At 35.6% G+C, this 26,383-nt stretch overlaps 1 protein-coding gene and 1 pseudogene across 1 annotated transcript in view; both read left to right on the top strand.

The window, feature by feature from the left end:
• TMEM156 (transmembrane protein 156) overlaps window positions 1-16,534 on the top strand; it is a 39,596-nt gene extending 23,062 nt beyond the window's left edge. The window contains exons 5-7 of the mRNA XM_074273114.1: window positions 572-673; window positions 12,961-13,073; window positions 15,781-16,534. Of these exons, the coding sequence (XP_074129215.1) occupies window positions 572-673; window positions 12,961-13,064 (206 nt within the window). The 3' untranslated portion in view covers window positions 13,065-13,073; window positions 15,781-16,534. The remainder of the gene's footprint in view (window positions 1-571; window positions 674-12,960; window positions 13,074-15,780) is intronic.
• Window positions 16,535-19,189: 2,655 nt separating this feature from the next.
• Window positions 19,190-19,308, top strand: LOC141548110 (U6atac minor spliceosomal RNA; annotated as a pseudogene).
• The last annotated feature ends 7,075 nt before the right edge of the window (window positions 19,309-26,383 follow it).

The raw sequence follows: 26,383 nt of genomic DNA, 5'->3' as shown, positions 1-26,383 counted from the left end.
GACTTCATATCTAATATTAAATTTATTTAAAATTTTTATCATATTATATAAATTTTTTAAATTTTTAATTGCCTATAAGTATATGCTATACACACCTTGATTCATATGCCTCGACACTCATAAGAAATCTAGCAATTTGGATAATTCAATCATAGACATCACTTTCCAACTGGAGACCAATTTATAAATTAGAATCTAAGATGAAATTAATGGCCTCTGAAGGCCCAGTCTTTGAATCTAAGACTACAGTATAATATCACTACCTATTAACTATTTGATATTATTAGGTAGCAGAACTATTAGGCATACTGAACATAATAACTAGAGGCCCTTATTAGGTCGAATATATCTATGTTCATTAGTTTAGCTAACATGGAGCTGGTCTAAGTAGGAACCAGTGTTTGCAAATGGAAAATAATATCTTAGGAGAGCACTTAGTTTCAAGTTTCTTAGGTAATTATTATAGATAACCTATTTCCCCACATATTTGTTTGAAAAATGCATCTATATTTATGAATATGCGTACATATATCTCACTTAAGTGCTTAGCAATTTGTTTTTTTTTTAACAGGTTATACTTCCTTCCACTACTCTCATTATACTACTTCCACTCTCCCAAAAGACAATGATTCTGAGAAATTGAGAGGAGTATTAAACATCCCTGTTGTTTCAGGTGAGTGCTATATCACATATTCAGGAACTACTGCTAAATAAATTCCTAAATATCTCCAAAGATTAAATCCTAAGATTGAAAACTGGTAAGACACACTTTGGGTCTCACATCTGGAAGAAAGAAGCTATGGACTTAGGAAATTCGGTTTGTCTGGTACAAGAGGACAGTTAAAATCAAAACTGCCTCCTTAAATAATGGTAAGTTGGCTTAATTGGCAAGGAGAAATTCATGTGAGTAGGCAGAAAGCAAAAGGCAATAAGGAAGGAACTTCAGATTTATTTTTAAATGAGACAAGATACCATTATTTCTGAGATTTGTGAGAAGTAATTGTAGAGTGGGCCTAGATTTCTTTAGATTCCCTATTAATGGAGAACGTCATTATATAGAGAGAACTGGTAATAGCTCCAATTAAAAAGTCCCCTCTGTCCTCTCCTAAGTGTCATTATAGTGGAATAAGAGGTACCTAATGAGAGCAAATGAGAGGCTGTCAGCACAGCCTCTGCTCACTGGCTCTCCTCACAGCTCTTTGAACTAATTAAGAAAGTTCCTTCAGAACTCACTGTCCAGAGTCGTGACAATCTGATACAGAATAAAGTTCTTCTGCACTGGGAGCCAGAGAATTAAAGTTCTCATCCCAAATTTCTCACTTATTATCTTAGATAAATTGCTTAACTTTCTCTGGGCTTTTTTCTTCATCTGTAAAGTGAGAATGTTGGACTAGAGCAGAGGTTCTTTTTATTCTTCAAAATAGTATTTTCTTTTTTCCAATTATATGTAAAGTTATCAACATTTATTTTTAAAGAAGATTTTTGAGTTCCAAATTTTTCTCCTTCCCTTTTTCCCTTCCCCCTTCCCAAGATAATGAGTAATCTGATATGGGTTACACATACAGTCATGTTAAACACATTTCCACATTTGTTATGTTGTGAAAGAAGAAGCAGAACAAAAGGGAAAAACCATGAGTAACAAACAAAAGTGAACAAAAACAAACAAAATGCTTTGATCTGCATAGAGACTCCATAGGTCTTTCTCTGAATGTAGATGACATTTTGCATCTAATTATTAGATCACTGTATTGCTCTGCTCACTTCATTCAGTATAGAGTAAAGGTTCTTAACTTTTTCTTGTGTCTGGTAAAGCCTAGAAATCTCTACTCCGGGACATGTTTTTAAAGGTATAAAATAAAATCTATAGGATTACAAAGGAAAACAATTAAATTATAATATTGTTATCAAGGTATTTTTTTAAAGTCCTCAGATTCCATCTTAAAAACTCCTGAACTAAATGTCTAATGCCCTTGGAGCTCTATGTAGAACTATGAACCAATGATTCTGTCACAAATTTCATTAAAGTCTTATCTTCTGAGTGTTAGGAACAAAGAATTGCATTTACAAGCATGGAAAGGCCTGTATTAAACTCGTAGAGGGCAACAGAATTGTGAATAAAATGACTAGAACTTCTTATTTGCCTTCCGATACTTCTCTAACTTGAGAGAAAGAGAAAGGGAATTTGGTCTGAAGGTGACCTTGGATTCTTAATAGCTTTTGAGTAGAAAATAACCTCTGACAGTTTTACCAAGCTGGAAAGATGGATCTGACAAGAGACTATGCTCACTGTCTGAACTAGCCCACATAGAGAGAATCATCATTAATAGTTTAGTCCCTAGATGATGAAGATTTTGGGCATGACAAGGCAAAAAAGACAAAACGGTCATTACTTTTGTGTGTCTCCCTCCCGTTTCCCAGTGTTTGAGTAGAGGGAAAGGATTCTCTGAATGGAGCATCCTTCATGGTAGAGGAGATAAGAGTGCTAGACTGGGAGACAGAAGAGCTTAAACATGAATCTTGACTCTGCTCCTAATCACCTAGACTGCCCTGGGAACTCACAAGCTTTCTGGGTCTCGGTTTCTTAACTTGTGAAATAAGGAGTTAGACTAGAATCTCATTAAGGTTCTTTTCTCCTTTAAGTCCCATGACAGTTACCAAGATCAAATTATCAAAATGTGGCAATGACGAGGAAAGGGAAGGGAGTGAATATTTAGGCAGTACCTATTATGGGCCAGGTACTGTGCTAAACACTTTTTACAAATATTATCTCATTTGATCCTCACCACAATCATGGGAGGCAGGTACTATTATTATCTCCATCTAGATAGATTTGAACTTGGATTTCTTGGCTCTAGGTTCAATGCTTTATCTGCTGTGCCATCAGCTGTCTGAAGAAGAAGGAATAAATATTCTGTGGTAAATGAATTTATAAAAACCACACATCCAAAATATAGTTTTACTTGGTACATTTTACTAATGGAGCTCTCTAGTTTGGGGAATAAGAATGAAGACAATGAGGATATCATAATAGCTTGACCCAGAGTATCTTGGTCACTTTTTTTTGGGTAACAGGCCATATGACATTTCAGTTGTCTTTGAAAAAAATCAAATAGTTATCTAGTTTTTCCAAATATTTATGGGAATTTAAGTTGAAAAGACATAGTTAACTTCACAAATTCATTAATTTACTAGCAAAAGAATCTATCTCAATTAGCTTTTATTTTCCATACATTTCACTAAAAATCCAACTTCATCAACCAACATGTTCCTAATATTATTGTTCATTGAAGTCTAGGATTATGGCCTTTTTATGTTCTTTTTTCCCTAATCAAGAATCTATTTGAGGCTTAAAGGTAAAAGAACCAAATTCTGCCTTTTTATGTTCCCTCAGTGAAAATACTTTTTTTTTATTTGTAAGTTGTTCTCTCTCTGAGAAACAACTGGAAAGGAAATAATATTTCCCTTGGGTGCCATCTTTGAGACTTCCCTACATAATGATGGATTAGAAGTGTCTCTGGAAATGGGAAGAAAAAAGTATCAGTATGGTCCTCTGGAGGAGCAGTAACTTGAAGGACAGTTTGGGAAGAAAGCCAAGATTGTATGTCATACCTCTGCCAAACAGCTATATGACGGTTCTAACTATAATTTTTAGAACTACTCTATAGCGGTTCTTGAATCATAAAGTAAATGTTAACACAAATTCTCACTTTGCCATTCTCCATCTCCCAAGTTAGTTTATTCATCTTGTGAGCAAAAGAGAGAAATGTTGCTAAAAGAAAATAAACAAAGATTCCTGAGAACCTGTTCCCTATGGTAAGAGACAATGGGCTGAATGAATGGTCACTTTTCTCTATTCTTTTCTCCTTTGGAATAAAAACACATACATCTTTCCCTGGATGTTTGTGGTTTGTATTTCAGCCAAGATAACAGTTTATGTTGTCTTCACTGGCTCTGATAATTTTACAATTTTGTTCACATATTGTACAAATGATGAAAACTCCTTTTTAAGCTTCATGTGTGTAGGTGGACATAGTTGTTTGAATAATATCTTGCTTTCCATTTTTATTAAAACTTTCCCTATGCCTACAGCGTGACTTACTTTAAGTCTAATATTTTCGTTTAGACCCCTAGAACCTCAGCATGAATGATTTAATAAAGAAAGGTATAGAAATAATGAACAATGAGATAGATTCTACTGTACTATGGAAATCTGATTGCCTCATCATGGTGTGAAGGTGACAGCTTTGAGAGTAGATATTAGATTCTGAGATGGAAGGATGGTCAGGACAATAGACTGTGCTTATTGTCTGAGAACCAGCCTAAGTAGAAAAAAGCTCATCACTAGTAGGTTAGTCACTAGGTGATGAACACTTGGGAAATGATACAGCAAAAATGCAAAATGGTTGTCAGTGTCATATAGTCCTCTTTGGTTTCCACAGTTTTCAGTGATGGTAGTTGAATAATAGAAAAGGATACCCTAAGTGGGAGATACTGCTGAACACAATAAATAGGATTCCAGACTTGGAGTCAGGAAAACTTGGGCTTAATTCCATCTTCAAACTCTTAAAATCTTGGACAAGTCACTTAACATTTGTTCATTTTTGTTTCTACTCTGTAAAATGAGGAGTTTGGTCTAGAAGGTTTATCAAGTGCCTTACAGCTCTATATCTCTGATCTTTTGATCAATAAGGTAGCATACTACTGAACTATAGCAAATTGGATATTTTTACCATAAATAAAGAAGATGAAAATAATTGATGATGTAAGTCACAAGTTCTCCTTGGAAAAGCAAACAAATAGGATTCATTGAGAGTTCCATTTTGTGCCCAAACTCATTAAGAAAGATGATTTTATGGAATTCTTCACCAACTGGTGTAAACTAGGCTACAAATTAAAGCATATTACCAATGATAACTGATGGAAGAAGTGGTCCAAAAGATATCATTTGAAAAGTGATCATGATTAGGATCATATAATCATTAAAAAGAGAAAAAGACCCACCTGTGGAAAAATGTTTGTAGCAGCCCTTTTTGTAATGGCAAGGAAGTGGAAACTAAGAGGATGCCCATCAGTTGGGGAATGGCGGAATAAGTTATGTATATGAATGTTCTTATATTATTGTTTTGTAATAAATGAGAGTAGTCTGATTTCAGAAAAGCCTGGAAAGATTTATATGAACTGAAGCTAAGTGAAGTGAGCAGAACAAAGATAACATTGTTCACAGCAACCACAAGATTATGTGATTATCAACTGTGATTGATGGTCTTGGTTCTTTTCAACAATGAGGTGATTCAAGGCAATTTCAACAGACTTGGGATGGAAAATGCCATTTGCCTCCAAACAGAGAATTATGGAGACTGAATGTGGATCAAAGCATAGTATTTTCATCTTTTTTGTTATTGTTGTTTGCTTATTTGTTTTTTTTTCCTTCCATCTTTTTTTCTTTTGATATGATTTTTCTTGCACACCATGATGAGTATGGAAATATGTTTAGAAGAATTGAGCATGTTTAACATATTGGGTTGCTTCTGTCTAGGGAGGGGGAAGAGGAGACAAAGGAAGAAAAATTTGGAACGTGAGGTTTTTCCAAAGTGAATATTGAAAATTATCCTTACATGTATTGGGGAAAATAAAATACTACTAATTAAAAAAAGAATATATTATCAGAACAGGAATAGTGGCAGCAATGTAGCAAAAACAAAAAATAAGAGAAAGAAGGCCTGAGAAAAGCATTAATAAACAGAAAATATTCAAAGACCCCAGAAGATAGGCCTCCAGTCTATTATAAGGTAGTTCTTTCATAAAGGATTTATAAGAGGACATGTGTAGGAGGTCACAGGATTAGAAAGTGTGGCTGCATTCTCTTATCTTCCAAGAAGAAATAAACATCATTAACTCCATTGACATGTTTAAGTAAAAATTCATTAATTCAGCTAAATTAAAGTATAAATGACTGGTATCACAATAATATTACTGTGTCCATTTAAGTAAAATATATTTTAAGTGCTTGTTATCTGTATGACATTATGGTAGGTACTGAGGAAACAAAGGTCAAAAATAGCATGTTCCCTGCCTTCCACAAATTTATGTTCTACTGAACAGGATACAAAATGCACACACATAAGTATAATACAGGTTTGTGTGACAAGGGAAAGATAAAACCATTTGATGGAGGAGAGAACACTTTCTCATGTGAAAAAAAAAAGGAAAAAGGCAATTTGGGAATTTAGCTCCAGAAATCTACCACATTTATTTCTGAATCTAACTCTTTAGGTTTGATTTGTGTTTTGAAACTATGCTACTGAATCTAGCCTAGAACAAACAAAATTCACATGGGAACTAAAAATTAGGAAATTTTTAAGATTAAATCAATGAAATAACAAAAATTTGTAAAGAAATACTCAAGAATTTAATTTGCAGATTTTTAATAGGCACCTAATTTGATCTTCTGTTAAGCATCTACTATATGGCCAGACACTGACAATAAAAATACAAAAATTAAACCTTATTAATCTGCCTAATACACTTATTTTGCTTCTATTTCTTTAGAATAGTCATTTAAAAGAGAGAAAATCTTGTGAATTAGTAGAACCACTAGCTCATTTTAAGGCGTCATACAAGTTTTATGTAGTTAGGTAATTGATACCAGAACTATTGGATTTAGAGCCAGAAATCTTAGGTTCATGGTTAGTTAATTTTACAGTTGCTCAGCAAATCACATAAACTTTCTGATTTCCAATTCTGTAATCTTTAAAATGAAGCAATAATGTCTGCACCATCTACCTCATAAGTTCAGTTGTTTTGGATAATATATGCTTTTAAACTAAAAAGTTCAACATTTGTAGGAGGTATGAAGTGGAGGGGAGAGAGAAGATTATATTTATAATCTGCACATTTGTCACTTCCACATTGATAAAGTTCCAGTGTTTACACATATTTAGCCAAAAGAAATGGATGAGAACAAGCTAGAGCTTCTTAGAAGAGAAATAGAGGAGAGCTAGAAAGAGGAAGGAGACAAAAAAACCCAAAAACAAAACCCAAGAAGTACTTCTGGCTGAAAACTAGGTGGTACTGGTAATAGATCACCTGTTATAGAATTTAGACTAAAAAGCTCTAGTTTGTTCTTGTCCATGTGGTCCTGGAAATAGGTGATCTAGTTTTCTTTGGAAAGGTTGATGCTTGGCAACATGAATCCTAGCTACGAAGAATTAGAAATAGCACTAGATGAGTTGTCTTATGTCATAAATATGGGGGTGAGCTATAGCAAAGGCAACTAAATTTTAAGGAGAAATAGAATCACTCCATGTCACGAACAAGTGGATCACCCAGTAATTTAGAGTTGCCATTAATTATCTAGAGCCCAAATTAAAAGTACCAGTATCAGGTTAGCATTTGTAATATACTTGTGGCAATTTAAAAACAGGGATGGAACAGGTTTCAATTTCCTGCAGGAGGGAAGACAAATTACTGATGCCAGATGTCCTACAAGCAGGCAACATGAAAATTTAATTTTTCACTTGCTTAACTATAATATTTATGACTTATAATTCAGATTCATATATATCAAACAGTCAAAGTTATAGCCATCTGCTCTTGTAAGAGTGGATTTCTAAAAGAGAGAGTGGAGGGTTTTCCTGTTTTTAAAGGAGGACTTTGACTTTGACTTTGACTTTGACTTTGATGATATATATATATATATATATATATATATATATATATATATATATATATATATATATATATATATATATATATATATATATATATATATATATTGGAAGAATGTATACTATTTTATTTGATCACCATATCCCAGTGTGCCATTGGCAAAGGGAAACAGAGAACAGGAAAAAAATGATAAATCTTTCAGGACTTTCCTATAATTTGTCTTTGTTCATGATACTTATCCAGAAGCAGAGAAATGATGAAAGGTGCGATCAATTCATTAATTTCATTACTTCACTAAAGAAGATATTTTAAATGGGAATTTAACAGTAGCTTAACCATTGGTTCGGCCTACTGACTGCTACAGATGTTTCCACTGGATAGTTGTCCAAGGAAAGTCATTAGTCACAGTTAGTCTTCCAAGTGAGACAAACAAATGAAAGTCAAATATTTTAATATTCTCATTTAATTTCTACACAATCTAGACTTGGAACAGATGGATAGGGTTAGGATCACTGGTCACGAGACAGATGGAGCTTTGGGAAAGATAGGTGGTGAATTTGCATTGGCAACTCAGCTGATAGAAATCTGTCCTGTGTTCTTTTGCCCACAAAGTGCCACTTGCCATGGAATGGCTGTTGGAGTTGAGCGAAAAGGTCAGAATTATGCATTCATTTTGCTGTGGCTCAGCTGAAAGCTCATGTCAATCAGGAAGATGTTAAGATTTGAGAGAGAATGGTTGCTATGAAATGGAAAGTACCTATGTTGAAAGTTGGCTCTACAACAAAGACTTTCAGCAGAATGATTTTAAAAAAAAATCAGTTCTAGTCTCCGAAGAGGTCTTGAATATATTATCCTTGACCAAAGAAATTTGTGAAGTTAACTGGAGCACCATCACTTTTGGAAAGGATGCAAATTAAATACTTGAGAACCTTCCAAGAATTCCTTATTGACTTTCATGATGCTCCTTCTTGCCCTACGTCTCACCCCCATCTCACGCCAACTCAAGCAAGTAAGGAAAAGACAAAAAAGGTTAAATAATAAGCAAAAGAATCTAGAGGGCCAAAAAAAACCCTACTGATAATTTTAACCATATAATGCACTCTCTATGTACGTATATGTATTATGTTATATTGGTATCACAACAACTACATGACTTGGATGACCTTGGAAATAGATTTTCGTTCAAATTTGATTCTATTACATACTGTTGGAATAATTTCAGCAAATCTTTAAATTTCTTCAACTGTAAAATGAAGGGTTTGGACTTTACCTAGATGATCTTTTCAGCTCTAATAGTATGATACCTTCTGATATCAAAGAGATCTAACAGATATTATTATCTACATTTTACAGGTTAGAAAGTTGAAGAGAAAGAGAGGACAGAGAACTCTTTTCTATTAGGTTTCAGTAATCTCTTCTTAAATTCCCAAATCAGAAAACCAAAAGTTAATCATCAGTAATAGAGGTGAGAAGTTCACACAGAGGAATTTAATATTGTTGCAGTGATTATATTTCCTTATCTCTAACTCTTAAATGTTTAAGAACAAGATGGGGGAAAGGATAGGAAAATTTACTTAGTGGACATGAATTTCAATTCCCACCCCCATAATCCTTTTAAAAAATGAACTCCATAAACAGAATAAAAGAGAGAAAATAAAAATCTTCCCAGTGACAGTGACTAGAGTTTTATCTGAGAATATAATGGGAATGAAACCTTATTTTTAATCAAAGGCTTTATTGTTGAGAAAACCATTTTGTCAACTAAATTCACTCTGGGCAATCAAGACGGTGCCTGAAATGGTTCCTTTTTTCCCACTAGTTCTTTTGAGCCCTCTAAGAAATTCAAAGAAAAAATTGTCCATTTCTATGTCAAGTCCTTGAATATTCTTGACCGTTTCTCTAGCCCAAAGAGAGGTATATTGTGGTAGAGAATTAATAACATTGCAGGATAAGGATTTTTTAAAAGCAATTTTTAGAGGGAAACTTATCATTCTAGACTTTTAGAAGAAATCTGCTTATCTCACATATTTTCAAAAAAAGAATGAGAAAGACAGCTCATATTTTGCTTTTTTTGTCAAGTTCTGCAGAGTTTTGAATATTATTATATCATATAGCATTGCTGCAGCTCCCAGAATAGAATTTTCCTTTTCTCTTGAGAGACAGTGAAAATAATGTAAAAAAACCTAAAGGCAAATCAGAGTATCTTTTGATTGTTTCTGTGTATGAACAATAGTTTGTACTCAAAATTGAGGCTTAGCCTTGGTTTTGACAGGCGCTACTTTTCTCCCAGGTATTCTTCTGCTACTTGTAAATGTCACTAAGTAAGAGTAAGTGATAATTGTCTTATACTTTATAACTTTCCAAAGCACTTTAAGTCCATATAAAAATAACAGCTAGCATTTTCATAGCCATTAAGGCTTGCAAAGTACTTGATAAACATATTATTTGGTTTTCCTAATCCTTGGAAGGTAGATACTGCTATTAACCCCATTTTACAGATAAGGAAACTGAGGTAGACAAAGATTAAGTGACTCATCCAGCTAGTCAAAGTCTGGTGGCAGGATTTCACATTTTGATTTCTGGTCCCAGACTATGCCTTATCCAGCTGGTAGCAAATGATTTAAATCTTCCAAATGTGTTTTAGATAGAGATATTGAAATCTCATTTCTTTACTCGTTTGTTCAAGTGTTTAATTATCTTTTAGTTTTTTGAACCATTCTGTCTTGCTGTACTTTAATACAACTGCTCCTACTACTAGTACTTTACATTTGTATAATTGTTCTTGAGAATGCTTCTTATGAGAGATCTTTGTTAATCTAAAGAACCAGTTATACCAACCACATGTTTTCCCAATGCCCTTTGGATTCACCTGAAAGTTTCATTCTTTTGAGACTGTAGTATTTAAATTTTGTAATCATGGAATATTTCCGGGAATTGAATTGAATTTAAATGACAAACTCTAGTAGCAAAAGGCATTTTGGAATTCTTGAAAAAAGGCAAGCAATTTCCAAAATGTTATCAATTGGCTTTTTTTCTCTTATTCAATTTTTTGACCCAGCTCATTATTTATTTATGTGTACTAATGACTTCATACAATGTATTGGGCTACATCCAGCTGCACTTTCCAGTCTGGATTAAGTATTTTGTCATTCAACTGAATTCTTTTCATCAAGTTGATTCCTTTTGGAGTGGTTTTAGTCTCTCTGAAGAAGCCCTGAAGTATTCTGGGACTCAATGCAATCAGCACAATGTCCTCTACGAACATAAACATCAATAAAAACCTCATCACCTAAAGGAGATTCTTCCATTTGAACTTCATGTTGGCTATTCTTTGTAATGGTAGAGAAATATCTTTAGCAACCAGGTATCTCCCTATATTATGCTTGGCTTGACATTGATAAAGAGCCATTTGCTAAAGGTAATGTATTATATTAAAGGTAATATGTTATATTAAAAATGTAACTAATATATTAAAGATAATATAATTATAGTATATAGTTACAAATTATCAAAGATAAGAAAATAGGTATCCATGTCAGTTGTTACCAATGACACATGCCACTTGGTCTCTTTTTTTGTGTTAATACTGTTACCTTTTCTATTTAGGAAGGATCTTCCCTCTTTTAGACATCTTGAAAAATGATCACAGAGTGCCTTTACAAGGAAAGGGATAATAAAATTTTAGGATTATGGGAACATAAATCTTGAGCTAGGCGAGACCTTAAAGCTCATATAGTATAGTTCTTTTATTTTTGTAGATGTGGAAACTGAGGCTGAGAGAAATTAAATGGGTTGCCCAAGTGAAGACAGGTAGAAATGACAGGGGTAGAATATTAGCCATAAATTCTTTGTATCCCAAAACAGAACAAAAATGTTCTGATGCCTCCAATCCTGTTAGTGAATGACTTACCACAAGTTCTTTTGTATGAGTTTAACTAAGGCCTAAGGAAGAATATTTTATATATATATATATATATATATATATATATATATATATATATATATACATATATATATACATATATATATATGTTTGTTATTCATTTTAATTTTTTCTTTTTTTGGATTTTTTTAATAAAAAATATTTTCAGCTCCAAATTCTTTCTTATCCTGCCTTTAATCCCTCCCCACCAATGGAAAAGGCAAGAAATATGCTCATTATACATGTACAATCCTGCAAAACATATTTCCACATTAACCTTGTTGCAAAAAAGCAAGAAAAATAAAGAGCAAAAATATGCTTCAATCTATATTCATTTGGTTGTAATCTTCATCAAGACAAAGCAGTTGGGCATTTCTGCTAATTATCCATTTCACATTTCATCCCTCCTGAGCACAGGACCAAGCATGATCAAGAGTAACCTTTTCTGGTGATTACTGTCTCTTCAGTTCTGACTCTTTCATTGGTACCAATATACCACTGGCTATTCCATCTCTGACCTCCTAAAACCCACAATCCACTTGGATTCATCCCAAGAAGCTAGGTGGAACAGTGGATAGAGCTCTGGGACTGGAGTCAGGAAGGTCTGAGTTCAAATTGCAGCCTCGACACTTACTAGCTGAGTGGCTCTAGACAAGTCAGATGGTCTTAGTTTCTGCAACTATAAAATGGGAACAATAATAGCTCTTGCCTTTCAGGATTGTTGTGAGGATCTAATGAGTAATATTTGTAAACTGCTTAATGTAGTACGACCACACTTAACTACTGCTCGTTCTTTTCCCTCTCTTCCCTCTGCCTATGTCACCTTTGTGACTCAATCACCTACTTTAGGAAGGGAACACAAGAAGAGAGAGGCAGAAATTTGCCTAGAGAGGACATGGTCCGGGCTGTGTGGTCCCACTTAAGGGATGAGGTTTCTGCCATTTATTCTACCGGATGCAGCTCCAGATAGTCTTTGTGCTTGGAAGACAGAAAGAGGAACCCCAAAAGGGCAGGTCATGTCTCTGGTATATCCATAGAGTTTTGCCTCTGCAGCCAATTCAAAGAGCTCTCTTCCTAATCCAGTACCAGCCCCTCAGACAAATATGACTGGAAACAGCTTTGAATTTCCATATGTTCAATTAGAATCTGCACCAGCAAGGACAAATCTGAAAATTCTCCCTTTACCTCTCTAGCTGTGTATTACTATTATTGTTGCTGATGTTGTTATTATTGTTATTACCCAAGTCATCGTGGTTGTAATCATCTTCATCCTCATCTTCATCACCATCATCATCATCATTGTTATTATTTGCTTGACTTGAAGTGCTCATGACCAATATTAATTGAAACAGCTTTCTTCTTTATACCAGGAGCAACCAAGCAGAGGGGTCCCCCAACTTTCTCAAGGGCAAAAGAGCCACTTCCTCCCATATCAGAACTGGAACATTTTTTCTACAGTGAATCAGAAAGATAAATATACACAGTGAGTGAATATTCATTTTCTTTTTGTCATTACTAAGGTAAGGGGGCAAAACCATGTATATTGCAGTACTTCAAGAACTTATGATTCTATCCTGTGGTACGCTATCCCCCATACATGTAGCAATTCCCTAGCCTTATAATCTAGGATAATGGGCTCTTATGCCCCCCTCCTCCCTGCAAGCAACCAAAAAGTAAACAAAACCCTTTCTGGTGAAAGGTCTCTCTAAATTTAATTAAGCTGGTTCTTATAAAGACTAACTAACCTTTTCAGAGCTGGGCAAGTTCCATAAGAAATTGCAGGGCAGGCGGTGCTAAAGTTCAAATCAACTTAAGATAAATTGTGTGTGTGTGTGTGTGTGTGTGTGTGTGTGTGTGTGTGTGTGTGTGTGTGTGTTTGTGTGTGTGTATAGAAGATGTCCAATATCTTCCCCTAGGAGCAGATAGAGAGTGTAGTATAAACCATGGTTTTGGGGGAGGGGGAATCAATAAAGGTCTGGCAAAAAATAGACAATCCAAAAAAAATTAAAAACAAAAAAAGTGAACAATCCAGTAGCTTCCTATTTTTTCTAATTTTTCTGTTAAACTAGGTATTCAGCTCAGATGATTGCGTGCTGCTTTTATGGATCACAAGTACCCCTTAATTTTCAGTGCCTCAGGAGTAGAATCCTAGTTGTACTGCCTTAATAACAGCTCTGTGTCCAGTGGTCAAAATGTTTCCAGCTTTTAGAATTTGTGAGAAGCCTTGGTCACCTCACACACAATGCAGTAACTGAGTCGCACTAGAGTGGAGAAACAAAGCTATACTTTGCTCAAAATTACATTTGCCATGTGGTTAGGAGGCAAAAGGTAGTGAAACCAGTTTCATATGAATTAGATGACGTGAAACAAAATCAATATTTTTTCAGAGTGCCACGAGTGATCGATAAACTAATCTTTTCATTGGTTAAACTCTATGTGCCCCAAAGACTTCAATTCATCTCTGGGCACTGTATCCCTGGTTGGAAGCATCATTTTAGATTTTAAACCCCATGCTAATGATTGCTTCTGTCAAAGGGGAAGGAAGCAAGATTTGTGTAATATTCACTAAAGATGTATTTACTTTTTTTTTTTTTTTTAACAAAGCAAAGTATTAAAAAAAAGAATTTACTAAGTTCTCCGGCCTAGAAATCCAGATGAATGTACTCTGCATGTATTTGTATCCAGTGCTGCAGTCAGCAGCTTTCACAGCAGAATTTCTGTGAATCTCTACTCCTAAAATTGAAAGCAACCTTAAGAAACAGATCTATGACCCATACCAGTAAGTTAGTTATAGGCTGATTATAGGCTGCTTGAACGTGCAAGGGATTTATGTGGGCCCACAGCACTGAATACTCTAAAGTACTAGGTGCACTGCTTAAAAGGATCTGCCATTAAATCTAAATAAAATTATTAAGTAGAAAGATTATAGTTTAGATTCAGCACTCTTTGGCCTGCCAGGTGAGTATGATTTGCTTCACATGGTGGAAAGTCTACTATTTAGGATTATGAGCAAATTGATTTTTCATCCCCTAGTTGTGGAAGAATGAAATCAGTTGTGTCAGTTGTGAAAAGACCCCTTACTCTCACATCATGGGAAAAAACTACAGACACAGAATTTCCGTGTCCAGTAAGGATTTGAACCCACTATGTGACCAGCATGGCTACAGCCATAGGTTAAATATCTCTGTGCAAGAAGACAAAAACTCTGAGCAAATGTGGGCAAAGAATTATTCTTGTGCTTCAGCTGCTCAGTGAAAGCCTTTGATGAAGAAGTCCTGAGATCGGGAAGATTTGGGGGATGGATGAGTCAAATATCTTGGCAGAAATCAGAAATAAAGTTCTGCCATAGGCTCAGAAACTCCTGAGCAAGACTATGAATCCAATAGACAGATGATTGCTTCAGGGCAGACCTACAGGCTTCCCAAATACGGCCTTGGACAAGAATGGGAAATCTGGAACTGTCTCAGTCACCCTAGTTTAAAAAATGATATAGACACTTCCATTAAAGTCCAACTAATAAATCTGGGAGATCTGTAGGCTGGATGGTGCCCTAGGGAGGCATTATATTTTGTATTCCTTTAGGCTCAAATGAAATGGTTTGCAGTATTTAGAGCTGGAAAGGACCCAGGAGATGACTTGTCTTTTGTAAACTGTCTTTTCTCTAGATGATCAAATAAATACATTTTGGATTCACTCCAGTGGAAAAAAGATTGGACTTTCTGACTCTGGTAGAGTGATTTTATTGATTCAATCTGAGGAACCAAATACCAACTTTGAAATTTTGCTTTTGGAACCAAGAAGGAAGGAGCAAAAATTCATAAAACACAGAAGTTTCTAGGGAAAGAAAATATCTTGTGAACCTACTTGTTAACCATCATAAAGGCTGAAATTAGAATAAGCCTTGGGAATATTGTCTGGCTCTCTCTTATTAAAATCTTGAAGACCTTTCATTAAACAAAGAGGGGGAAAAGGCTTTTTATAGCTTTGTGATCTTGTATTACCAAGCCAAGTGAAATAAAATTGAACAACAGGGAACCAGGAGGTGAATGCCAATATTGAAGTCTCTAGACTAATCGCCTAAGCTTAGCAAATATCCATCTCTAAAGTATATTTAATTATAATTCCCAAATAAATTGTATATAACAAATGCCTTGTATGAATAATGTTCTCCTCATAATTGTCTTTCACAGGTTAACCTTTTGAGGAAATCGAGGGAGTAGACTGGCTGCTCTGGAACATACTTGTATTTTTTCTTTGTTGGAGAATATGGACCTTGCAAATAGATTGTATCTTGTTTAGAATATGCATGAAAGCAGTTAAGGAGCTGAATGAATGGTTGAAAAGAAATATCTAAAGAGAAACTATTAACCCTTAGGAAGAAGGGAGTAGATATTTCACCAGTGAGCCAAGTTGTGGAAAAGCTGATGAAATACAGGGAATGATGAGAGTATTCTTATTATCTTCATTCATTAATCAGAGCCCAGCTGATTAACCTGAAGATTTCAACTTTGAAGAAGCAGAGATTTAACTGATAACATTCCAAGAAAGATTCATGATTCTGAGCTTTGCTTTTTCCCATGATCCCATGGTACTAATTTGTTAGTCTTCAAGGGCAATGCAAATGCTTACTTCTGTGTTTAGGTTTCTGCAGACTGATGGAATAGAATTGTTCTTACTTGGCAAATTATTTATGGACTCATCTGTTGTTTATTTGTAAATCTATTTGCATTTGTAAATCTCATCAATTTGCCTTGATTCCTTTTGGGCCCTGGGGATATTAAAAAACCCAAAGATGCCTACCAAAAATAAATTTAAATAAAATAGTTTAACAGTGGATCAACTTCTATTCCTGGCAAAATTCTGCAGTGCTCAAAACTAAAGGGATAGTTTGTTAATGTATGTAAAAGGAAGTTATGATTATTAAAAGCAATATGGCTTCTTCAAGAGCAGGTTGTGTCGCTTCATTTCTGACACAGAGTAGATGATTGACAAATACTTTTTGAATTGAATCTCGGCCAATCAGTAAACATTTGTTAAACTCCTACTATGTGGTATGAGTCCTGGGTTTACAAAGACAATCTCTATTCTCAAGGAGCTTTCACCAATAGGTGGGACAACATGCAAATGGTACGTGCCAACAGATGATATCCAGATTAAAATGGAAGTGATCTATGGAAGGCACTGCAATTAAGGAAAGACTTCCTGGAGAAGGTGGGATTTTATCTGGGACTTAAAGGAAGTCAGGGAATCTAGGAGATGGAGATGAAGAGGGAGAGAATTTCAGGCATGGAAGACAGTGAAAATGCCTCATCAAGGGATGGAGTGCGTTGTTCAAGGAAGCTCAGGAGGCAATGTAACTGGGTTAAAGAGTAGAGTCTATAGATCGTAAGAAGACTGAAATGGCAGAAGTGTGGGGTGTGGGAGGAGCACAAGTATAAAGGGCTATACATGCCCCTCCAAAAGGGAGGGGGGTTTATATTTGCTATCAGAGGTGACTGAAGCCACTGGAGTGTTTTGATTAGGGGAATGAAGTTGTTATATTTGGAATTTAGGAAAATCACTGTGGTTGGTGAATAAAGGAAGGACTGAGTTTAAAGAGAATTGAGGCAGTGAAACCCAGCAACAGAGCATTGCAATACCCCAGGAAGGAGGGATGAAGGGCTACTCTAGAAGAGGGGCAATGTCAGAGGAGATCAGGGGCCATATATGAGAGATGTTACAAAAGGAAAATCAGCAGATCCAAGACTGATAGTCTTGGGAATATCAAAGACATCATCAATTTAGATTTCAACATATCATTTTACAAATTTTCTCATATTCTGTAGAGGGAAGAACTCTGGAGAAGTCTACTTGAAACAAGGTGTTAACTCTGGAATTGAGGAGACAATGGTTCTTTTGTTCCCATATATACTTAGTATTCAGCGTGGTGATGTAATGGTTCTCTAGTTCACACATACTCCGTGTGCTGTAATGACATAGTCATACCGAAGTTTTTAAAGGCTGAGAAGGACTGGAAATGAGACATCCCATGTTTGACCAGCCTCCTGGTGTCTCTCCTGCTTCCTGAACTCCTCCACGAAGACCAAGGACTCAGGCTGATCCCGAGCACCTCCAGAAAGCTAGCCCAAACATTACAGTACTCTTTTCATGTATAAGATGATAGAATGGTTGGATGGATTCAAAATCATTGAATGGACCCGTTGGCAGCCATTAATGAGCTGACATCCCCTTGGAAGGTGTTTTCTAGTGGAAAGCTCCAAGAATCTGTCCTCGTTCCTGTGTGTGACAAATTTCTTCAGTAGTTTGGATGAAGGCACAGAAGGTACTTTTGTTAAATTTGTAGCTGATTCCAGGATGGGAGGGATAGATAATGAACTGAATAATGATAATCAGTATCTAAAACGAGAGGCTCTCTTTGTGAGCCAAACCCAACAGTATGCAATTTAAGAGGCAAAAGTGCAAAGTACTTCTATTTAGATTTTAAAAAGCTAGCATGATTTTTTAAATATGGGAAAGCACAGAGAGACACCAGTAATTGCAGAAAAGATGCTTTTTTAAAAAGTGGATTGTAAGCTCAATATGAGTTTGTAATAGGGCACAACCGCCACCACCATCACAACAAACCAACCAATCAAAACCTGTGCTAGACTGTATTCTTAGTAGAATCAAGGATATGAGACGTGATCCTCTTGCTGTATTCTGTCCTGGTCATATCTATGGAATAATTCTGGCACCCTCATTTTAGGAAAGGCAGACACAAGCTGGTATATGTTCAGAAAGGAATGAACCAGATAGTGAGAAACCACACGTGAGGATCAGGGGGATGTTTAGTCTGGGGAAGGGAAGATATGGGAGAAATGACAGCTGAATTCAAGTGTTCTGAAGGGTTCTCACATAGAAGGAAGAGAAATAGTTAATGTTTCTTTAAAGGCTTTAAGAATTGTAAAGCAGGGGCAGTTAGATGGTGTAGTGGACAGAGCATTGTCCCTGAAATCAGGAGGACCTGAGTTCAAATCCAGCTTCAGATACTTAATACTTCCTAGCTGTGTGACCCTGGGTAAGTCACTTAACCCCAATTGCCTCAGCAAAAAAAAAAAAAATTTTTTTGAAGTACTTTATGAATATTAGCTCATTTGATCCTCTTAAACATCCAATGAAATAGGTCCTTTTATTTTGTCCATTTTATAGTTGCTCAGTTGTTGGATGTTGTCCTTCTCAGAGAGAATCAAAATGATATCCCTATATTACAATCCAATTACAGTGTGTCCAATTATGGCTGATCAGACCAAGCTTGGAATGCTTGGCCACAGGGCAGACACAGATAATCCCTATGGACACATGGGTTGGGTTCTCTAACTTTGTGCATCTTGCGTTTCTTTCAAGCTAATTCAATTCTGTTTCGCTCACAGGACGCAGCCACACTGGGCGGTCCTGTACCAGCATCTCCCATGTTGTACAATCAATTCTAAGGTTCTTAAGAGAGATCTTGAGAGTGTCCTTGTATCGCTTTTTCTGACTGCCCTGTGAGCGCTTGCCCTGGGTGAGTTCTCCATAAACTAATCTTTTTGAGAAACATACATTTGGTGTTTAAACAATGTGGGGTTGTATGAAAAGAGAGAGTCTGCAGCCTCCTTGATAAAGATGGAAGAGGTCCTAATGATTTTTACAACACATGGCACTGCTATCTGCTCTGTGGCATCAAACCATGACCATTTTGTAGATGGATAAACTGAGAGAGAGCATGTCCAACCATCTAGCAAGAGAAGACATGGGTCTTCTTGAATCCAAGTTCAGTTCTTTATTCACTGTGTTCTTTATTTTCCATGGAAGGTGTTTTGTTACAGTGGAAAGAACATTGGCGGTGGACCCAGAAGCTCTGGGTTCAAAGTCTGCCTCTGACATTACTTTCTGTTTGATCTTGAGCAAATCCCTTAATTTCCCCCAGCCTCAGATTCATCGTCAATAAAATAAAGAGATTGGACTACCGGGCTTCGGAGGTCACTTCTAGCTCCAGATCTGAGATTACAGGGCTTCCACTGAGAGGCAGAGGGCGGAAGTTGAAGACTAGTAGACCAACTCCACAGCAGGCAAATCTTGCTAACAATAAGACTGAGTTGGACTGAGTCACCGGCGGACTCTCCCTCCTCTCTAAAGAGAGGCTGATTCATGACTTTTTGAGGATATGGAAAAAGGAATCCTTGTTTACATAAATGCTGGACGATAGGGATTCTCAGTTTCCTTCCATCTCTGAAATTCTGTGAATCCAGTCATGAGTAAAATTAAAGTCAAAGTCGAGGAAACTTTATCAGGTATCCCAGTGGATAGAGCACCAGATGAAGAGTCAGACAGTTGTTGTTCAGTCAATTTTCAGTTGTGTCTGACTCTTCGTGACTCCATCTTTTGGCAGAGATACTTGAATACTTTGTCATTTCCTTCTCCAACTCATGTTATGATTAATTGATAGATTTAGAAATCAATAGAGATGATGGAGATGAGAAAACCGAAACAAACAGGGTTAAGTGACTTGCCCAGGCTCACACATTTAGTAAATGTCTTGGAAACAGATTTGAACTCAGATGGAGTAGTCTTTCTAATTCCAAGCCTGGCACTCTATATGCTGCATCACCTAGGTGCCAATCAGAAAGACGAGTTCCAATACAGCCCCAGACACTAGCTGTGGGGCCCTGAGCAAGTCACTTACACTGTCTGCCTCAATTTCCTCATTTATAAAATGGGAATAATAATCATAATAGCTACCTCTGGGCTATTGTCAGGATGAAATGAGATAACGTTTATAAAATACTTTGCAAATCTTAAGAGTATAATGTAAATGCTTGCTATTGTTGTTAGAATTATTATTTCTTTATGATTACAGTAATTCTCTTCCCACCATGCTACATTTCTCCACTTGTTTTCTAACCATGCTTTTTAAAAAAATCTGTCTCCCATTATTGATCACAAAATAGAAAATTTTGATTACACCAAATTAAAAAGTTTCTGCACAAACAAAACTAATGCAAACAAGATTAGAAGGGAAGTAACAAATTGGGAAAACATTTTTACAATTAAAGGTTCTGATAAAGGCTTCATCTCCAAAATATACAGAGAATTGACTTTAATTTATAAGAAATCAAGCCATTCTCCAATTGATAAATGGTCAAAGGATATGAACAGACAATTTTCAGATGATGAAATTAAAACTATTTCCACTCATATGAAAGAGTGTTCCAAATCACTATTGATCAGAGAAATGCAAATTAAGACAACTCTGAGATACCACTACACACCTGTCAGATTGGCTAAGATGACAGGAACAAATAACGATGAATGTTGGAGGGGCTGTGGGAAAACTGGGACACTGATGCATTGTTGGTGGAGTTGTGAAAGAATCCAACCATTCTGGAGAGCAATTTGGAACTATGCCCAAAAAGTTATCAAAATGTGCATATCCTTTGACCCAGCCATACTACTACTGGGCTTATACCCCAAGGAACTACTAAAGAAGGCAAAGGGTCCTGTATGTGCCAAAATGTTTGTGGCAGCTCTTTTCATAGTGGCTAGAAGCTGGAAGATGAATGGATGCCCATCAATTGGAGAATGGTTGGGTAAATTATGGTATATGAAGGTTATGGAATATTATTGTTCTGTAAGAAATGACCAACAGGAGAAATACAGAGAGGCTTGGAGAGACTTACATCAACTGTTGCTGAGTGAAACGAGCAGAACTAGGAGATCATTATACACTTCAACAATGATACTGTATGAGGATGTATTCTGATGGAAGTGGATATCTTCAACATAGAGAAGAGCTAATCCAATTCCAATTGATCAATGATGGACAGAATCAGCTACACCCAGAAAAGGAACACTGGGAAATGAGTGTAAACTGTTAATTTTACCTTCTGAATCCAATTTTTCTTGTGCAACAAGAGAACTGTATGGATCTGTACACGTATATTGTATCTAGGAAATACTTTAACATGTTTAACATGTATATGACTACCTGCCATCTAGGGGAGGGGGTGGAAGGAAGGATGGGAAAAGTTGTAACAGAAGTGAGTGCAAGGAACAATAGTGTAAAAATTACCCATGATTTTGTTCTGTCAATAAAAAGCTATAATTTAAAAAAAATCTGTCTCCATCTTTCTCTCCTTTTTTCTCAACTAGATCTATTTTATAGATGACTTGCTGCAATATGTTTAAAGTTCTCAGATTATTGTTGATTTTTCAAAAGTGATAAATTGCTTTGAGTTTAGAGACCTGTTGTCAGAAATAATCCTTTCAGGGATTTGGCATTTGGAAAATATAGGCATCAGTTCATGTTCTTATAAGTAGCTTTTCATCTTCAAAGCATTCTATAAATGCTTATTGTCTTCCTACATGAAATTCACATTTGGAAAAAATGGGTTTGCTTTAGGGGAAACATATGTTCTAAGGGTCTCAAAGCAATTATTTACTGCCTTTGAATCCTGCTCAACCTGACTATATGTTTTTGGTAAGCTTTTCTTTCTCTTTGGTTTATAAAGATAGATGATTAACTTTTGAATCCCTTTCAGTTCTTTCATTATATGGTACCTATGGAAACAAAAGACTTCCTCAATTGGCTGAGATTCAGGTGGAGAAGGAGAGGGACATACAGAGAGAACCTCCTCATTGGTTTCCCCCTTTTATTGGTAAGCTGTCAGGCAGGGAGAAGAAGATAGAATAAGTGGACTAGCAAATAGTATTTCTCTGTAGTTCTATTTAAATGCAGGCTAAATTCCCTTTTGTTTAACAGTGTTACAAAGAAATGTCCCACATAACAAAGGCATTTTTATATCATGCAATAGCAATTTTTTTTTTACTTTTTTGGAAGCATATTTTATTTTATTTAATAGCTTTTTATTTTCAAAATACATGCAAAGATAGTTTTCAACATTTACCCTTTTAAAACGTTGTGTTCCAAAATTTTCTCCTTCCCTTCCTCTCACTCTCTTCCCCTAGGCAACAAGTAATTTAAAATAGGTTAAGCATGTGCAATTCTTCTAAACATATTTCCACATTTATCATGCTGCACAAGAAAAATCAGAACAAAAAGGAGAAAAAAAATGAGGGAAAAAAGGCAAGCAAACAACAAAAATAAAGGTGAAAATGCTACATTGTGATCCATATTCAGTCCCCACAGTCCTTTTTCTGGATGCAGACGGCTCTCTCCATCACAAGTCTATTGGAATTGACCTGATTCACCTCATTGTTGAAAAGAGCTAAATCCATCACCGTTGATCATCACATAATCTTACTGTTGTTGTGCACAATATTCTCTTGGTTCTATTCACTTCATTTAGCATGGGAGTTTCTCCAGGCCTCTCTGAAATCCTCCTGCTGATCGTTTCTTATAGAACAATAATATTCCATAACATTCATAAACCCTAACTTATTTAGCCTTTCCCTAACTGATGGGCATCCAGTCAGTTTCCAGTTTCTTGCCACCACAAAAAGGGCTGTCACAAATATTTTTGCATATATGGGTCCTTTTCCCTCCTTTAGGCTCTCTTTGGGATATAAGCCCAATAGAGACACTGATGGATCAAAGGGGATGCACAGTTTGAGAGCCCTTTGGGCATAGTTCTAAATTGCTCTTCAGAATGGTTGGATCTGTTCACAGTTCCACCAACAATGTAACAGTATCCCAGTTTTCCCACATCACTTCCAACATTCGTCATTATCTTTTCTTGTCATCTTAGCCAATCTGAGAAGTATGTAGTGGTACCTCAGAGTTGTCTTAATGTGCCTTTCTCTGATCAATAGTAATTTTAGAGCACTTTTTCATATGACTAGAAATTGTCTATTCATGTCCTTTGACCATTTATCAATTGGAGAATGGCTTGTATTCTTATAAATTTGAGTTAATTCTCTATATATTTTAAAAATGAGGCCTTTATCAGTCTTCCTTAGATGTCAATTTTTTTCCTAAGTTATCTGTTCCCTTCTGATCTTGGCTGCATTGGTTTTGTTTGTACAAAAGCCTTTTAATTTAATGTAATCAAAATTATCCATTTTGCATGTCATATTCTCTAATTCCTCATTGGCTGTAAATTCTATGGAAATATTTAAAAAACAACTTTTTTTTAGTTCAACTGAATATATTTGAAAATAATATTCCTCCAATCTAAAACTTTTTATATACTTTTTGAATATTTATCTCTCTAATACAGAGATGCTTGGATTTATAATTGTTTCAAGGGGAAAAAAAGATCTTCCACCTGTCTTTTTCAGGTTTGGAGTTGATCAGTTTCTTAAAATCTAATTCAATATTCCTTCTTTTTTCAGTATTTCAGTAGGTTTTTTTTTTTTTTAAATACACTTGGTCTTCCACGTCTTGGATACATTTTTACCTCACTTCTGCCTTTTGGAATCCCTAGGCCTTTTCATGTTCAGGTTCATCTCCTATACAAAAAAGACCTTTGCTAAATTGCTCCCTCTTCCTTTTGAAATCATTATGTATTATTTTGCATATATTCATCAACATAATTATTTCCCTCCAGCAGAATGTAAAGTCTTGATGGGCAGGGATTGTTTTTTAAGCTTTTTATTTTTGAAACATATGCATAGATAATTTTCAACATTCACCCTTGCAAAACCTTTTATTCCAAATTTTTTCTCCCTTGCTATCTCTCACGCCTTCCCTAGATGACAAGTAATTCAATATATGTTTAAAAATGTACAATTCTTCTATACATATTTCTACAATAATCATGCTGCACAAGAAAAATCAGATCAAAAAAGAGAAAAAATGAGAAAGAAAACAAAATGCAAGAAACAACAACAAAAAGAGTGAAAATGCTATGTTGTGATCCACACTCAGTTCCCATAGTCCTCTCTCTAGATGTAGATGGCTCCTTTTATCACTGCACAATTGGAACTGGTTTGAATCATCTCACTGTTGAAAAAAGCCACGTCCATCAGAATTGATCATCGTAAAATTTTCTTGTTGCCGTGTACAATGATCTTCTGGTTCTGCTCATTTCTCCTAGTATCAGTTCATTTAAGTTTTTCCAGGCCTCCCTGAAATCATCCTGCTGGTCATTTCTTACAGAACGATAATATTGCAAGGATTATTTTAAACCCTATTTTTTCTAGCAATTAACTTGCACATGATACATTTTCAGTAAATGTTTAATTGAATTGAAGTATAGACATAACCACTTTTAGGACTTCTTATAAAGGGAAATCTCTCTTTAAGTATGAGTAAGATTAGATGACCTGCTGAATTGAATTCAAAAAATTTACATCACATAAATTCACAATAAGTTTATGTCTTTGCACAGGAGTAGTAATCAGGTATGTGTTTTTACAGGTACAGGGGACTCCAAGGTAAAAAGCCCCTTGCTAACAATACATATTGGTATCTTTCTTTAACTTACATTCAAGAATTGCCTAGAGGACTAAGAGGTTAAAATAACTTGCCTTGAGTTATAGTCACTACGTGTTGGAGGCAAGACCAAGTCTCATTCTGTCAATGAGACCAGCTTTCTATCTACTTTGTCATATCTCCTTTGTGAATCTTCCTCTGTTTTTCTAATTCCTCATATTCTTTATTTCATATAGGGAGATGATATTCCATAACATACACATATAGTAGGATTCATTTGGAGAGTTGTTTCTATCTTAGGCAAAATCACTGTTAATGTCAAGCGGAGATCCGTTTTGCTAAAGAAAATATTGGGGAAATAGTAATCTTTCTCTTTTTTCAGCTTTTAATGTGATTTCAATTTCAATTTCAGCCTTATTGTATAACATTCTGGCTTCTTTGAGAAAGAATAAAGATTGCACTTCAATCCAAGATATGAATGATGCTTTTAAAGGCAATGAACTTATTCAGCTATTTCATACAATTTGGCGCTTATCACTCCTGTTCAATATTCATTCCTCGATAATGGCTGACCAATTGCAATATTAACAGTGATCTCGATGGATGAGGACCAGTTGAGTAAAAACCTGGGAATCATTTAGCAGCAAAAGCCAAGCTTCTTCAAGACCAATTTCCCTTCAGAAAATGTGAAGCAGTCATTTTGCATTCCTCACTACAAACAAATTAATTGGTTGAATGACTTTAAGGGGGGAGAGAAATTTTAGATTATGTTTGGTTAACAACATTTAGTTCTCATTTGTAATGATCAGACTGTAGTGTCAGGCCCTATGAAATACACCAGCAGGGATTATTTCATTATCACATTACCATCAAGGCTATAAACACAATAGGTTAGAACTATGCCTTTCATTGACATTGATGGAAACCCAAACTTTGACAAGGAATAGAGGCTCACAGACACTTCATGGGTTAAGAAAAATGCTATCTCATTATGCTGTCTTGCCCCAAATGGTGAAATCCATTTTATACTTTATTACAGGAAGCAAATGGTTTTGGCAATACTGGGTAAATTACAGATCCATTTTTGTACTTTGGAAAGGTTATTAGTATTCCGATTCATTATCTCCTGTGACTTTTCTTTACTTCCCATTTATTATTGGCCCTTGGAGTATAATGGAGCTGGTTGGCCAGAGTGAAGCCCTAAATTCATTCTACCCTGACACATTATTTGTGTCTACAATTTCATCATAAATTTAAAAAGAGAGACAGAAATTGCGGATGTAGGGATTCAAATTCCCTGGTGTTAAATTCATCAAAATGAACAGATTGTAAACTGCCCATTGGAAATGTGATATGCAGCAATTCAGCATCATGTTAATACTTCATAGCCATGGTCCCTTACATTTATATGACTTTTCTTCCAGAAGCGTTCTGAAATTGCA

The sequence above is a fragment of the Sminthopsis crassicaudata genome, chromosome 6 (assembly GCF_048593235.1).
Source record: "Sminthopsis crassicaudata isolate SCR6 chromosome 6, ASM4859323v1, whole genome shotgun sequence".
In the NCBI taxonomy this organism is placed as follows: domain Eukaryota; kingdom Metazoa; phylum Chordata; class Mammalia; order Dasyuromorphia; family Dasyuridae; genus Sminthopsis; species Sminthopsis crassicaudata.
The sequence above is the reverse complement of the archived record's forward strand: the minus strand, read 5'-3'. Positions and strand labels throughout refer to the sequence as shown.